Genomic DNA, 16143 nt, shown 5'->3' on the forward strand with positions numbered 1-16143 from the left:
GGTCTTGGCATGGAGTGGGTCGGTTTTTCGGGTCTAAACTTCAAAACGACGCCGTTTTGGCGCCTGAAACCAAGGCCCAAAACGACGTCGTATAATCCCTTTATAAAAAATTCATTCTCTTTCTCTTCTTCTGGGCTAAACCCAGAAACTGGCCAATAAGGCCACCGACAACCGATCGTCGCGCCACCGTGGCTCAGTGCCGTTGACCGCCATGCGCGGTGGCCGGAGCTCGAAAAGAAGCCCCTTTTTTCAACCAATCGGAGAATAGGTAAAAATAAATCCTTTTTTTATATATTTTGATATATATGTATATAAAATAGTTTCGGCAAAAATAAGAAGAAGAAAATAAGGCAAAAATGAACAGATACCCTGTTTTGAACTGGAGTTTTGTTTTCTCTCTGTTTTTTTTTGTATTTTTAATTCGATTTTTTTTTTACAATCGTCTTTCGGTGGCTTTTTATATCTGAATACAAAAGGTTTGCTACATATTTCTACTGTTATTTGCCTACTGTTCCTTTTGCTGTTTCTTGCTCTGCTGTCTGTCGTGTTTCTTCTTTTGTTCTTTTTGCAGGCGCGCGAAGGGGTCAATAGAGGCGGATGTTTCGGCTTTTGGCTATTTTGGCACGATGAGGGCAGGCCTCAGGCGTTGAACGTGCTGGCGAGGCACGTGGGGAGCGGCTCAAAGCTACTAGGGTTTCTGACCCTTTTTCTTTTGCTGAAAATGTTCAGCTTTGGGCCATTTTGGGCTTGTTCTAGTTTTGGGTCAACTTGTAAAATTTTGGGCTTAATGGACTGTTAAAAACTTGGACTTTGGTTTTTTGTTGATTTGGGCTCGGGCCGGGCAAAATAGGCCTGTTACAACCATAGCTCGACGGTAAATATACTTTTCAACAATGTGAATGCATCATGGGGAATATGAGCAACATCAATATTTCACATCATTTGCTCAAGAGATGGACTATACTTCACTCGTATACCCATTATTTTATGATCGATACGCCTAATCTAGCCAACTTCAAATCCATTTCCCATGAAGTAACAGGGTATTCACTGAAGAATTTGGAATCTATTGTGAGCGCTGATATTCATTTTGTAAGCGAATATAATTATCTTCAAGCTGATGCAACAGCATTGTTTAGAGGGATCTGTAATGTTCGTTCACTTGTTCTGTCTGCTACATCTCTGATGGTTTGTTTCTTTGACTTTATTTTGCAATCTCTAGATTTTTAGATACTTTATCATCTACTGACACTGTGCAAATTTTGTGACTGTCATAGCTTTTAAGCTGTGAACCGCTTCCTGTTTTTGCCAACTTGATGGAGCTGGATATGCGTCATTATTATGGTCTTATTGATTAGTCGAGTTCGGATAAAGGACTTGAAACTTTGCTGACAAGTTCTCAACTAGAAAAGCTTTACTTTATTCAGGTATATTCTATGTTTAAGCTTTTATTTAGGTTGCAGGCTCTTACTGACACCCGTGGTTTTAGGAAGTTCTCTGCTCTCTGCCAGCAGAAAGTGCCTTGTTGTTTGTTGTATAAACTTAAGACCATCAAAATTACAAACTTTACAGATGAAAAAGATCGTATTGGAAAGGCAGAGTATATTCTAAAGAATGGTGGAGCGCTACAGAAGTTGACAATACGCACAGGATTATACATTTCTGAAGAAGAGAAATTGGAGATATATCAAGTGCTGTTGGCTTCACCAAGGAAATCAAACCAATGCCGTATCTTGTTTATTTGATATAAATATAATATTGTATTGTTGGTACCATGTTTTTCTTGGCCTATTGAATGACTCTTTCTTCTCTGTTTATTAATTACATCTTGGTCATGATTTCTTTTCAACTTTTCTCAGTGTTCTTCCATCGTCGATTTCTGGGTCATCTCCATAAGAAACCTGCTCCCCTTTCCCATTCTATATCATAACAAGTTATTTGATATTGCAACAAAGACCAAGAATGGGTTTATTACACCTTGATGTTTATTTTACAAGTCACTCCTAAAAAAACAAAGCAAATTAATAAATCCTCATTTTGCAGCACAAGACGACCAAACAAACATACATATGTGACCAAATCTTAAAACCCCATAGGTGGAATTATTGCTAATAGCTTAGAATCTCCATCTCAGGCCTTTGGTGCAAACCCTGCTTTGAGCTTCTGAATTGTGTACACATCTGTTTTGAAAGACTGCGTTAAGATCTCATCATCAATGCCTGTTGCCAACACCGTAGAAGGAACTGAAACAGTACCAGCAGCTGCGCTACCGAAAGCAGAAACCGCGACCGCAAAATCGTTCTCGGCACAGTTGAACTGATAATGGACTAATCCCTTTGGGAACGCAAAAATATCACCAGCTTGAAGTCTTTGCGTAAAGAGCTTGTTAGTAGTGTCAACAAATCCAACTTCAAGTACACCATAGGTGAGAAACAAAAGCTCAGTGGCACGAGGATGAGTATGAGGAGGGTTAACTGAACCAGCAGGTTTTTGTAAAACAGCATAGGAAACACTTTGTCCATTAAGAGCAGGGAATTCAGCCATGGTTGCTTTAGTCACAGTGAAATTTGTTGGTGGATCAGAGTTAATGAGTGGCCTCATGCCAGTAAAGGTGAAAAAGTTTCCATCTAATAGAGTATTATTGACTCCCATTGGAACCACAAAATCAGATATAATATCAGGGTCTCCACTTATTGCAGACAAAGGGAAGGCAAGAACAAGAATTGCTAGGAAGAATCGTTGCTTGACAGTCAATGCCATGGCTGAAAAAAACCTGGAAACAAGCAAAGCTGCTATGCCGTTAGCAGAAGTTACATGTGTATAGAACCGTTTCTTTGTTTTGCCAGTTAGATATTTGTTTGGTCAGTAATCCTTAAAGTTGACGACAAAGACAACAGCTATAATCATGGCAAGTTGGCAACTACATGCTCTAATTTTCTTGTCTATGTTCCAAGGTTTTCTTTAATGGGAAACTATGAAAAGTCCAGATTCTTTAGCTGAGGCATATCCATATTTCCTGCCTTAATGCGATTGGAATTTCGATGGAGATAAATTTTTCCGCAGTTCCTATATATATATATATTATATTAATTTTATTTCATTTTGGTCGTTAATTTATTTTGAATTCCATTCTTTCTTTCACTCGTTTAATAAACAAATTATTTATTGAATTTAATAATATATTACAACTTTAATAAATAATACGAATGAACATATTACTAAATCAATAGCAATAAAGAATTAAAATTAAAAAAAAAAATTGGCTCTCTAACTTTACACCAAAGTTATTTTAACCCTCCATTTTATTTTCCATCTCTGTTAGTATTAATTAATTATTTTAAAATAAAATAAAAAACATTTTTTTAACAATATTATGCTACCTTAGTAAAGTTATAGATGTGAACTTTTCTATTCATTTTGAAGTGATTTGACAAATAACTTAAATTTAAAAGTTATTAAAAGAAATATAAAATTAAATAGAGAACTAAAATAATTTTTTATGTAAAATTTGAAGACTAAATAAATTATTATGCTTATTTTCATAAATAATTTTTCTCCGGATCTATTTTTGTAATTAATTTTTTTATATTATGATTATAAAGAAAACCAAAAAATTATAAGTAAAATTTACACCAAATGTTACCCAGTGTGTGGTGTTGTAACACAGTGCAACACATGGCTAACAAATACAAACACAGAAAAAAGAAAAAAAAATAGTAACCGTAAAACATTGTAACGATTAAAAACAAAACCAACCTTGAGATCAACGGTTGCAATTCCTTCCATATCGAAATCAATCAAGATGGTGCATGAAATATCCTTTTCTAATAATTAGTTCGTTATTATATTAACTTATTAAAATTAAAAATTCTATTACACACGTATGTGTATAAAAATTATAAATATATATTTAAAAATAATATAAATAATAAAATATGCATAATTAAAATTAAAAATAAAATTAATATCAAAATAATATTTTAGTTGAATGATAAATTAAAAATTTTACTAATATAATTAATTTAAATTGATCGGATAAAAAGTTACACCAATTTAATATAATAGTATAATTATTTTCGTTTGTGAAGTAGGACGTAACCCATGATTCTGTTGTACTTGTTAAACCTGCTACCTTGGTGTTAGTAGCATGAAGCTACTAACCAACTGAGCCATTTGTTATTTTCATGGTGGTGGGCAATCAAGAACTAATTGAGGTTGTTTTTTTTATTTTCCAGAGGCAGTTATATGCCATATTAAAAGGGTGCTTTGGAAGCATTTTTCACTGTCTTAAAACTTAGAATTTAATTTATTTAAGAAAAAAAAACACTTGGGATTCATTGCAACAAAGACCAAGAATGGGTTTATTACATCTTGATGTTTATTTAATAAGTCACTCTCTAAAGAACAAAGCAAAATGAAAAATCCCCATTTTGCAGCACAAGACGACCAAACATGCATATGACACCAAATCTTAAAACCCCCATAAGTGGAATTAATGCTCTAATAGCTCAGAATCCCCATCTCAGGCCTTAGGTGCAAACCCTGCTTTGAGCTTCTGAATTGTTTGCACATCGGTTTTGAATGACTTTGCTAAGATCTCATCATCAATGCTCGTCGCAAACACCGTAGAGGGAACCGATACGGTACCAGCAGCTGCACTACCAAAGGCTGAAACCGCGACTGCGAAATCGTTTTCAGCACAGTTGAACTGATAATGGACTAATCCCTTCGGGAACACAAAAATGTCAGCAGCTTGAAGTCTTTGAGTAAAGAGCTTGTTAGTAGTGTCAACAAATCCAACTTCAAGTATGCCATAGGTGAGAAACAAAAGCTCAGCAGCACGAGGATGAGTATCAGGAGGGTTAACAGAACCAGCAGGGTACTCTAAAACAGCATAGGAAACACTTTGTCCATTAAGGGCAGGGAATTCAGCCATGGTTGCTTTAGTTACAGTGAAATTTGTTGGTGGATCAGAGTTAATGAGTGGCCTCATGCCAGTATAGGTGAAAAAGTTTCCATCTAATACAGTGGCATTGACTCCAATTGGAACCACAAAATCAGATATAATATCAGGGTCTCCACTTATTGCAGACAAAGGGAAGGCAAGAACTAGAATTGCTAGGAAGAATCGTTGCTTGACAGTCAATGCCATGGCTGAAAAAAACCTGGAAACAAATAATGCTGCCATGCCGTTAGCAAGAGTTTCATATGTATATATAGATGGAACAGTTTCTTGGTATTGTCAACTAGATATTTGTTTGATTGTCAATTACTTAAAGTTGATGAAAAAGGGACCGGTTATAAACATGGGAACTATAAGCTCGAAGTTTCCTGGCCATGTCCCCAGGCTTTCTTTATTCAGGAATTTTGGAAGATTCAGATTATTTATCCAAGGCATATCCATATTGACTGTCTCGTGATTGGAGTATAGATGGAAATAATTTCAGCCCCCAAGTAGAGGTGTGCATGCGCCGGGCTACCCGGCCCGGCCCGAAGGCCAGTCCAAAAAATGGGAGGGTTTCGGGTAAAAATATAGGCCCGAAATATGGGTTTGGACAAAAAAAAATGAGGTCTGTTTAGAAAACCGGCCGGGCTCAGGTAAAATTTTTTTGGCTCTGGCCCGGCCCGAATTATATACTAAATATATATATTTTTTATTTTTAATCATATTTACATTTTTTTTAAATTTTAATATAATCACTTTTTATTATATTTTTAATTTGTGTATTGTTTTAAGAATTGTTTTAATATAGTTTTTTATTTGTTTCTTATTTTAATATTTGTTTTAAATGTATTTGATGATTTATTATAATTTAAAATTTTTTATTTAATGAAATAAGTTAAAAAAAATTAATATGGGCCGGGCCGGGCCGGGCCAGGCTTGGACAAATTTTTAGGCCCATATTTTGAGCCGGGCCTGGCCTAGAAAATGGGCCTAAATTTTTGTATGGGCCTGGCCCGAACCCGGCCCGGCCCTGCCCATGCACACCTCTACCCCCAACACCCTTTCCTTTTTTAATTTTTATATCACTTTAATCCTTAATTAATTTTAAAATTAATTTGTTAATAAATTGAGTTTGATTAAATATATTTCTATTTGTTAGATTTATTTGTGTCCAGTTCTTTCATTAAAAGAGTGTCAAAATACTTTCAAAATAAAATAAAGTCTAAATTACATTAACTATTATTCAACATTGGAGTAGCTGACAAAAGAGTCACTCAGATTTCAGTTTAGTCACTCAATTTTCAAAAAATAATAAAATAGTCACTAACATTATCGAAAAGTAGCAAATCAGCCACTCATTAACATTTTCTGTTATAGAACTAATGGGATAGGTGATGTGGTTAGTTAGCTTGCTGACACGGCCAGTTAACTTGGCACGTTGGGCAAGGCAAAGTTAGGGACTCTTTTTTTCCTCCTTCCTTTTCTTTTTTTTTATTAAATGACCCAATATTTTTTATTTTTTACGTAAATGGCTCAATATGCTTGTACTTATTCTTCTTCATCCCAAGAAACTTGCCGTCGATGCCTCTGCTACAACTATCATTGACCTCCAAACCATCACCACCTTATCTCAATCATCCAATCATCCATTCAACAGTCAACAATCTAGATCAAAAGATGTTTGGAAAGCACCTAAGAAGAGCTCACCTTGTTCAAGCCTTGAAGAAAAAATGGTTCCTGCTAGAGAAAGAACTTAGGAATGGGAAGTCAAGATTGAGCAGGTTGTTGACATCAAGAGATCAGTGCGAAATAGTGGAGGTAGAGTTATTGGCATTGTGGAATCGATCAAAAGAGAAAGAGTTAGGGGAAGAGTAAAGGAAGGTTGGGAGAAGGGATTGTTTGGAAGAATCCGAAAGCAAAGCCATTTGCTGCAAAATTTGAGAAAACAAAAAACGTGTCGAAAATTTGAAAAATCAAAATACCCCAATCTATCATCTCCACTGTTAGATATAGACGAAATCAAAGTTTGAAAGTGGGTTTATGTAATAGCCTGAATTTTTAGTGGTGTCGGAATGGTGATTCGAGATCACTAAATCTGACAAACGAGTAGAAAATATTATAAATTTAGTAAGTATAAGTTAAATGTGAAGTTAGGAAAATTTTTGAAATAGTGAATAGTGTACTAGGAATAAATATTAAAATAATTAAAATAAAAAAAACGAGGTATCGAGACCTCGAAGATTTTAAACCGAGCCATAAATATTTTTAGAAATATTTATAGAGTGTCATTGAGTTGGTATTAAAGTTTCGTTAGAAAATTTTAACGTTTGGATAGTTAATTAACTAAAAAGGACTAAATTGGGAATAGTGTAAAATTTGTTAAATTGTGATTAAATAGCTTAAGTGACTAAAGTGGAGGGATTTAAAAGGCTATTAGACCCAAATTATATGGGCTGGACGGTTGGGTAAGAAAAATCAGCAGAATGTAAGGAGAAACAGGGGCAAAATTGGAAACTTAACAAATTAAACATTTAAAACAAAGACAAAAGTGAAAAATCTAGAGATCTCTTCACAATTTATCAGCAAAAACGCCATAGGAGGTCTGGAATAAGCTGGTTTTTCATATTTTTGAATCATGTAAGTTTAATTCTTGATTATTTCTTCTAATTTTTGTGATTTTGATACTTTTACAATTAGGTCCAACTAATTATTTCATTAGTTTTTGATTCCATGACTGATTTTGAAAGTTACCATTGATTAGTGTTGGATTTTTATGATGAATAAACATGAAATTGAAGCTTTAATTTTGTTATATGATGATTTTATTAAGTAATTTTGATAGAAATTGATTTTAGGGACCTAATTGTGAAAAAGTTGGGAATTAAGGTTTGGTGTTGCGGTTTTGAGTATGAAAGGCTATGTAGTAGTCTAAAATAGTTGGAAAAAGGTGTTAATTGAGAAAAATTAGATCAATTGAGGGGTTAATTGAGTAGGGATCAAATTGTAAAAACTGTAAAGTTTGGGGTAAAAGTGTAACTTCGAAAATTAAAGGGCATAAATTGTGAAATGAATTAGAATTGAATTAAATGCTGATGAATGAATAAATTTGCATTTTAGATCGAGAACCTGAAACAAGTCGAGGAAAAGAAAAAGTAGCCGATTAGTCCCTGAACTTTTACAAATTCTGCAAATCGATCCAGGTAAGTTCATATGGCTGAAATTTAATGATTAAATGTTAATTTCATGAATTATACAATGTATGATGAAATGTATTTATTGTTGAAATGAGAATAAAATAAAAATGTGAAAATAGAATAAATGATCAAATTAAGTGGAACACCGGATTTGAGTACTTCTGATCAAGAAACAAAGTGATAAGTGGCTACACTTATCTAATCAAGAAACAAAGTGATAAGTGGTTACACTTATCTGATCAAGAGACAAAGTGATAAGTGGCTACACTTATCTGATCAAGTGATAAAGTGATAAGTGGTAGCTTCAGCTACACTTATCTGATTAAGTGGCAAAGTGATAAGTGGTAGCCTAGCTACACTTATCTGATCAAGGACAAGTGATAAGAGGTCATATGTCAAAGTGAAAGTGAAGTACTCAATTTTCCGTAACCGTTCCTTAATTTTGATCAAGGATGGTAAGTGACAAATGGGCCCAAAGGAATTATGGTAAAAGAATAAGTAGTAGTGAGTTTATACCAAGGAACTCACCAAAGATTGTGGTTGACAGGTAAATTTAGTAATGGTGTATATTGTATAAGTGTACAAGTGTTTGGTAAGATTTATGTTTTATGCCTATGAACTTACTAAGCTTTTCTATAAGCTTACATGTGTGTGTTTATTGTTTTTGTAGATTAACGTATTTATACATTCGGAGGATCGGATCTACATCAAGAATCACACTATCCAGATATGCTCCGGTAGTTTATGTTAAGCAACTTTTTGGATTTATATGGCATGTATAGGGAATTGAAGTGAAAAGTAAATTTGAATGTTATGGTTGCGTTAGATATCGAAATATATACATGTTTTTAGTTTGAAATGGTTGATTGGTTGAACTTCATTAGTATTTAAATGAAGTAGATGAAATACTGGAATTGGTTGTGATTTGAAATTTGCAGGGAAGGTTAGACAATTATAAAGGGGTTATATTGAATTTTTTTAAAAAATTGCAATGGAGCAGTTCTTGGACAGCAGCATTGATGTAACTTTTAAAAATCACCAAAAATAGTGGAAATATAATTAGAAGTTGAGTGAGATATGAAATTAAAGCTGAAAGAGTCTACTTTCATATAAAAGAAGTGGAGTAAGCAAAAGAATTATATACTTTTAGATATTTGAATTTTAGTGAAATAGGGCAAGAATGTTTTTGAAGTCCCCTGTTCTGACTTTAGAAATTCATTAAAAATTGTACAGAAGGAATTTTGAGTTATAATTTATATGTATAGACTCCTTAATGAGTCTATTTTCAGTAGAAATAAGTTTAATCACCATATGAAGCCTTTAATAAGAGATAATTAAATTTTAGTGATGAGTGGTTAGGATAGTCGATTAGTGAAACAGGGGAGACTTCAACTAATAAACTGTACTAATTGGCTAAAGAAAAAATTCTGAAAAATTTATGATGAATATATATATGAGTCTAGTTTTATGGAAAATTTACGGATCTAAATTTCGAGTTTTGTAGCTTGAATTATAATTATTTTAGTGACTGCTGTACAGGAGGACAGCTTTATTATGAATGATGAAATTAAATTTGAAAGTAAATTTTTATGCCCCGAACTTTTAAGTTAAGTCAAGTAACGCCTCATGCTCGACTCCGACCATGGTCTCGGGTAAGGGGTGTTACAGTTTAAGGAGTTTTGAAGTTAAAGGTGATACGCCATTGGTGATGAGTAGAGCTTTGGAAATTTTCTCTTCTTCTTTTTCTATGCTTCTTTTTTTTTCTTTTACTGCCCAGCCCAACTAGGGTTTTAGATTGGGGTCGTTTACATTAGGGGTGAGGAAAATCCGATTCGATTCGAAAAACTCAATAAAAAATTCAAATTTTGAATTAAATAGTTCGAGTTATTTGAGTTAATCAAGTTATTCGGATCAACTCGAATAAAAAATTAAGTTTTTTGGTTTAACTCAAATATGAATTATATAATTCGAGTTATCCGAAAATCCGAATAAGAAAAGACAAAACTACGTTGTTTTGATATATGTTTACTTTTTTAAAAGTTAAAATTCAAAATAATTAAGTTAAAAAGCAAAACTACGTCGCTTTGATAAATGTTTACCCATTAAGTTAAAAGGTAAAATTATTATATTGTTTATGCAGTTAAATAATCTTATACTTCGTCCACTAGTTAAATAATCGGTCCATCTAAACGCAACATTAAGTATAAATAATAGTATTTGTTAACTCAACTCGATTTGACTCGAAATTTTTTGACTCGATTCGATTTGATTCAAAAAAAATTCAAATTGAGTTTGGTCGCTAAAATAGGATTTGTTAACTCGACTAACTCAAAAATTTTTTACTCGATTTGCCTTTACTCGATCGAATACTCATCCCTAGTTTACATAATAGTATGTCATGCCACTTTTTTGTTATGTTTGTAACGAAAAATGATTAAAATGACTATTTTGTTATTTTTCGAAAGTTAAGTAACTGAATTGAAACCTGAGTGACTGTTTTGTCAACTACCTAAAATTGAGTGATTATTGGTATAATTTACTCAAAAATAAAATGAAAAACAACAAAATCTCATTTGTATCAACATGTTTAATTCAAAAGAAATAGAAACTTTTAACATTGTAAATTAATTGGTTAAACTGGCTGTCAGGGTTTATACTGTAGTTAAATAAAATTTAATTTTTTTTATAAAAACAAATAATTTAATCTTATACTTTTAGACAAAATATGTCTAAAATTATTTATAGTTTATTCTAACTTATAAATAAGAGAATAATATATTTTAACACACTCAAATCGAAATCCTCCTCTACAATAATACTTATATCAATCGAATTAAACCTTAATTAAAAACTCAATATCACATAAATGTTATAATACAGGAATCGTAGTTTGACCAAAATGATTCCATCTCGCTGGTGGATGTTGTGGTTCATAAATAAAAGGTTATTTCATTTAATTGGGCTGCTAAAAGTCGATTGGGCCATTCCTGAAATAGAAAACGCAGCGTTTTTCTACTGTGAGGGTGGAGGGGAGGAAGCCGTCTCTCCAGATTCCGTCGCCATTTGGATAATCGTTAATCGACCGCCAACTTAATCAGATAATTCCCAAACAATCCCTAGAATCAGAGATCTTCCAAAACTTGAATGAAGAATTAGAAATGGCGAGTCGTTTACTTCTTCAAAATCTGTCAAAACGACATCTACTTCGTTCCACCTTCGCTTCTAGATCCGTAAGTTTCTTCTTCTTCGTCTTCTTTCTTTATTTTTAATATTAATATAAGACATGAATATTTCCTCTAGTTTATTTACTTATAATTTTGCTCTTACTGAAAAGGCAAGTACGTTGGTGTTAGCCGAGCATGAAGGTGGCTCGATCAAGGCTCAGTCATTGAGCGCGGTGGTGGCTGCCAACTCCCTAAGCCAGGACAATCCCGTTTCCTTGCTATTGGCTGGCTCCGGCTCTTCCCTTCACCAAGCCGCCGAGAAGGCCGCCACGTGTCACCCTTCTATTTCTCAGGTAACCCCTGACGTCAATACTCTCTCCTTTTTTACTATTTTCATTTTTATTTAGTTATAAATTTTCACTTTTTCTTTTTTCTTTTTAAATTACACTCCTAATTCTACCTTTTAATCTGCGGGAAATCAAATTAACAGATTAAATTTAATTTCTAATTGAAGGATGAAAATTATTTGATAAATATATGTATGCTTCCTTTGTAGGTTCTTGTAGCTGATTCAGAGAAGTTTGCATATCCTTTGGCTGAGCCATGGGCTAAGTTAATCCAATTGGTTCAGCTAAAAGGAGACTACTCTCATGTAATTGCTACTTCAGATTCATTTGGGAAGAACATATTACCTCGTGCTGCTGCCCTTTTGGATGTTTCTCCTGTTACTGATGTTGTTGACATTAATGGCCCTCGTCAATTTATCAGGTAACTTTTATGTTGTCATACTATTTGTTTACTATAGCAGAATGCACTGTGGTGGATGCCATTTGTATGTGAATTGCTGTTGCTTGTCGCGCAAGTTAAGTTAATTGAGTTGTTGGTACACTTGAGGTTTTAAAACAATGGACTTTTGTAAGAAATGGCAAGTACATTACGGTTTAGGAGGAATTGTATTTTGCTATGTTACCCAGACTTGGAGGTTAGTGTCAGACGGCATATGTTTTTGTTACCCAAATGCTTAATTATCTTTTAGTTCTTCCTTGCAGTTGGAGTATTATACTCCACATGCCCATTTCAGTTATATTCCAGATACTGGTATTAGATACGGATATCAGGAAAATGGACAGGCTTTGCATCAGAAGTATTTTGGGGTTCGCTCCATGTCTACTAGTTGGTTGCTAGTCAAGGGCAATAGGGTCTTGATTTTGAATTGTGTTGAAGTTATTTAGGTTATTTAGGTTATTTAATACTTGTAGGCAGCAATGTATCTTCTTGTTAATTGTGACCAGTTTTATCATTGGATACTTGGTTCCTGTATGTATTTATGATCAATAAGTAACTTTAAAGCTTAAACTTTGCAGTTACTATGTTTGTGTCATTTAAGAAGCTTATACCTCTTGTTAAACTGACTTTGATGTAAGGTGTACCACTTTTTTTGTAACAGGCCAATTTATGCTGGAAATGCTCTTTGTACAGTTCGATACACTGGTGCCAATCCTTGTATGTTGACAGTTAGATCTACCTCTTTTCCGGTGCGTCCTATCTCTGTTGATTCGAAGTCTGGTGGGGCTTCTATTTCTGAGGTTGATCTCTCAACCTTAGATGAAGGTCTGTGTACCTTCTACTGATGCACAGATGTTCAAACTTCAAATTGACTTTTCTCTGTCTTGTACGGTATTCTGCCTTACTGCTTCAGAGTGGAAAGGAACTAAAGAAGAATTTTCTGTTCTCGTAGTTTTTGCATCGGAATTATGATGTTGAGAAATTCTATATTAAAATTTTTTTCATTACTAACTCGTTAGATTTACTTGGATATTGGGTTTGCCACTGGAGTCTATGCCATGTCTTGAAACCATCATTCTTACTCTGATTGCAGATTCTGTTGGTAAATCTAGATTCATGAAGCTATCATCCCAAGATACAGGTCGACCTGATTTGGGAAGTGCAAAGATTGTGGTTACAGGTGGGAGAGCTTTGAAAAGTGCTGAGAACTTCAAAATGATAGAGAAGCTTGCAGAAAAGCTCGGTGCAGCTGGTAGCTTCCAGAACTCTACTATGTTGAACTTAAAATATCTTCATTTTAGTGTTGTCCTTGTCACATCTTTTCTCCAATGAATATATAGTGAATGTTATCTACTAGTCTTTTACATTTTTATGATATTATGCTTATTGGTTCTTCTCTTGTGCTATAGTTGGTGCTACCCGTGCTGCTGTTGATGCTGGGTTTGTTCCCAATGACCTTCAGGTAAGATGCATATGGTTCTTTCCTGCTGACAAGTTACAAGCATGTGATAAGGAACTTGTATCATGTCATTTTATATTTTTTGGCTGGTTCTTTGGTTTTGTTTGAATGGTTTCAAATGGAACATTTAAACTACTGTTGTCATTGGTTGCTTTGTTGAGGTTGGATTCCTAAGATGTTGTCCTTTTTCTCTTATTTTCCACAAAAAGAACACATGCATGCATGTAGAAGAGAAAACTATTTCATGATTTAAAGGATCATTTGTGATGCATTCATTGAATTATAAAATCAAGAGATTACATACCATTGAATCAGTCAGTTATTGCATCATTCAGTTATCTTTCTTTGTTCTCCTCAATCCTTGAAGAAATATGCATTTGCATTTGGATGAGAATCTAAAAAGAAAAATAGCTCAAAGTAATAAACTAGCATATTGCTGCAATATCTTTTATATGTTTTTCCTTTCTGATCTGCTGTGTTTTGACTATTTTGTCAGGTGGGCCAAACTGGGAAAATTGTGGCCCCGGAGTTATACATGGCATTTGGTGTTTCAGGAGCCATTCAACACTTAGCTGGCATGAAAGACTCTAAGATTATTGTTGCTGTTAACAAAGATTCTGATGCACCCATTTTCCAGGTGATCCTGCTTTCCTATCCAGACATGCATATATGCCCTGTTTGAGAGATGTGAATGCATGCTGCATACACAAAAAAGGGTGCATATATGACCTTGATTGTTAGATGCTGGACCCTGATTGATCTCGCTGCATTCTATATTCTTATACGGTGCAGGTAGCTGATTATGGACTTGTGGGTGATCTTTTCGAAGTGATACCAGAGTTGTTAGAGAAGCTTCCTGAGAAAAAGTAGACCTGTATACTTCCCAAAGTTGCAAAAAATTGTTGAATGGTGTTTAAAGTTTCAAAATGGATAGCAATAAAAGTAAAAAATTTACTGTTGAATAGCTGACATTTCTAACTTGATGTTTAAGTTGCTAGCCTCTGGTTGGGAGCAAAGCAGATGCTTTAACGGGTTCCTTTACATACACACATGGCTCTGCATTGTTGTGGTGAAATAGATAACTACATTTATGCTTTAGCTAATTGCAGTAAAACTGAGGTAAACAAAGATAAATTGTGCTCTTTTATCACATTAAAGAATTCTTCATTTGTCAAAGCACTCAAAATTATACAGAGTACTGATGTTTGCGCTCTGTTTGATTGTTATATATATAAGAAGGAACAAACTGAACTGTGTTCCAATCTCAAAGTTGCAAGAAAGTTGGCGGAAAAAAGGAAGAGTAAATATCTGGTATTAATAAAATATTTGAGAATTATGCATCTAGTGTAGTGGTATCATAGTACCCTTCCATGTTACCGGCTGGGGTTCAATTCACCGTATGCGCATACGTTAAAGGTTGCCAAAGAAAATTTTGCAAATAGCTTTTCATATGTAGATATTGTTGGCTTGCCTTAGACCTGATCATGAGCTGGGCGGTTCAGCCAGAAGGCTCGCCCGAAAAATAGGAGGATTTAAGTAAAAATATAACTATTTTTTATTATATTGTCAATTTGTGTATTGTTTTAAGAATTGTTTTAGTATCATTTTTATTTGTTTTAAGAATTGTTTTTATGTTTTTAAATATATTTAATTTATTATATTTTTAAAATTTTTATTTAATGAAATAAGCAAAAAAAATTAATATGGGTCGGGCCGGACCGGGCTCGGGCTTAATAATTTTATTTCGGGTAGAGCTTGGATAAATTTTTAGGCCCATATTTCGGGCCGGGCTGGACCCAAACCTAATAGACTGGCTTAAAATTTTATTTGGGCCCGACTCGAAACCGGGCCGGCCCATGATCACCTCTAGCTTGCCTACCCTACTTGTAAGTCGGGCTATTTAGGGGCAACAACTGATTTTCAAGTGATAAATTATTATTATGATTGTAATAGAAGGAACCAAATTTGAAAAGTAAATGGTATTTAGTTAAAAATGCATGTATTTAGGTGATTAAAATGGGAAAGCATATCTTGTTGGAATATTTCTTTTGTGTGACGAAAGCAGTTCCTGTATCTGACCCATCCCTTCGAAAGTCTGTATTTGGTGCCACATCTCATGCATTTTATATGATTCAACAGCCGCAATATGGATGGGGCGCCGTATTTCCCCTTTCTTTACTTGTGCATTCTCTATTCTTTTCCATTTTTATTTTTTTTAAAATTTAGGAGGTCTAATCCATAAATTTCAATGTGTTGCATTTTATTATTTAAAAATTAAATATCAATTAACATGTATTCAAATTTAATAGCAGTTTTTATTTTTAAATTTTAAATTCCAACAACTAAATAGATTATCATGTCTAATTCACTATATATTTATTAATTTAAAATAATTTTGAAATTAGTTTGACAACTAAAATGATTAACAATAAAAATCATATAAATATAAATGATCTTTTTGTCTTCATTTATGATGTTATAATATTTGCATAAAAAATGATATTATTTTAACAAAAATAAATATTTATGTATGTATTTTAAAAAAATATTTTTAATGTAATTTCATATAAATTAACACATATATACCAAATAATA

At 33.6% G+C, this 16143-nt stretch overlaps 4 protein-coding genes across 4 annotated transcripts; 2 read left to right on the top strand and 2 right to left on the bottom strand.

The window, feature by feature from the left end:
* Positions 1-906: 906 nt before the first annotated feature.
* On the top strand, positions 907-1745 carry LOC107917279 (FBD-associated F-box protein At5g22730). Its single transcript, XM_016846649.1, has 2 exons — positions 907-1188; positions 1464-1745. Exons 1-2 carry the CDS (start codon positions 907-909, stop codon positions 1743-1745), a joined length of 564 nt encoding a protein of 187 aa, XP_016702138.1.
* LOC107917523 (germin-like protein 9-3) lies at positions 1469-2913 on the bottom strand. The gene has a single exon (XM_016846859.2). It carries the CDS (start codon positions 2758-2760, stop codon positions 2131-2133), a length of 630 nt encoding a protein of 209 aa, XP_016702348.1. The 5' UTR covers positions 2761-2913; the 3' UTR covers positions 1469-2130.
* Positions 2914-4293: 1380 nt separating this feature from the next.
* LOC107917593 (germin-like protein 9-3) lies at positions 4294-5226 on the bottom strand. Its single transcript, XM_016846916.2, has one exon. It carries the CDS (start codon positions 5186-5188, stop codon positions 4523-4525), a length of 666 nt encoding a protein of 221 aa, XP_016702405.2. The 5' UTR covers positions 5189-5226; the 3' UTR covers positions 4294-4522.
* A 5814-nt stretch (positions 5227-11040) lies between these two features.
* LOC107918184 (electron transfer flavoprotein subunit alpha, mitochondrial) lies at positions 11041-14510 on the top strand. Its single transcript, XM_016847716.2, has 8 exons — positions 11041-11369; positions 11474-11656; positions 11860-12071; positions 12751-12914; positions 13183-13341; positions 13499-13551; positions 14045-14185; positions 14341-14510. Exons 1-8 carry the CDS (start codon positions 11298-11300, stop codon positions 14416-14418), a joined length of 1062 nt encoding a protein of 353 aa, XP_016703205.1. The 5' UTR covers positions 11041-11297; the 3' UTR covers positions 14419-14510.
* The last annotated feature ends 1633 nt before the right edge of the window (positions 14511-16143 follow it).

This window comes from Gossypium hirsutum, chromosome A01 (genome assembly GCF_007990345.1).
Source record: "Gossypium hirsutum isolate 1008001.06 chromosome A01, Gossypium_hirsutum_v2.1, whole genome shotgun sequence".
Taxonomy (NCBI): domain Eukaryota; kingdom Viridiplantae; phylum Streptophyta; class Magnoliopsida; order Malvales; family Malvaceae; genus Gossypium; species Gossypium hirsutum.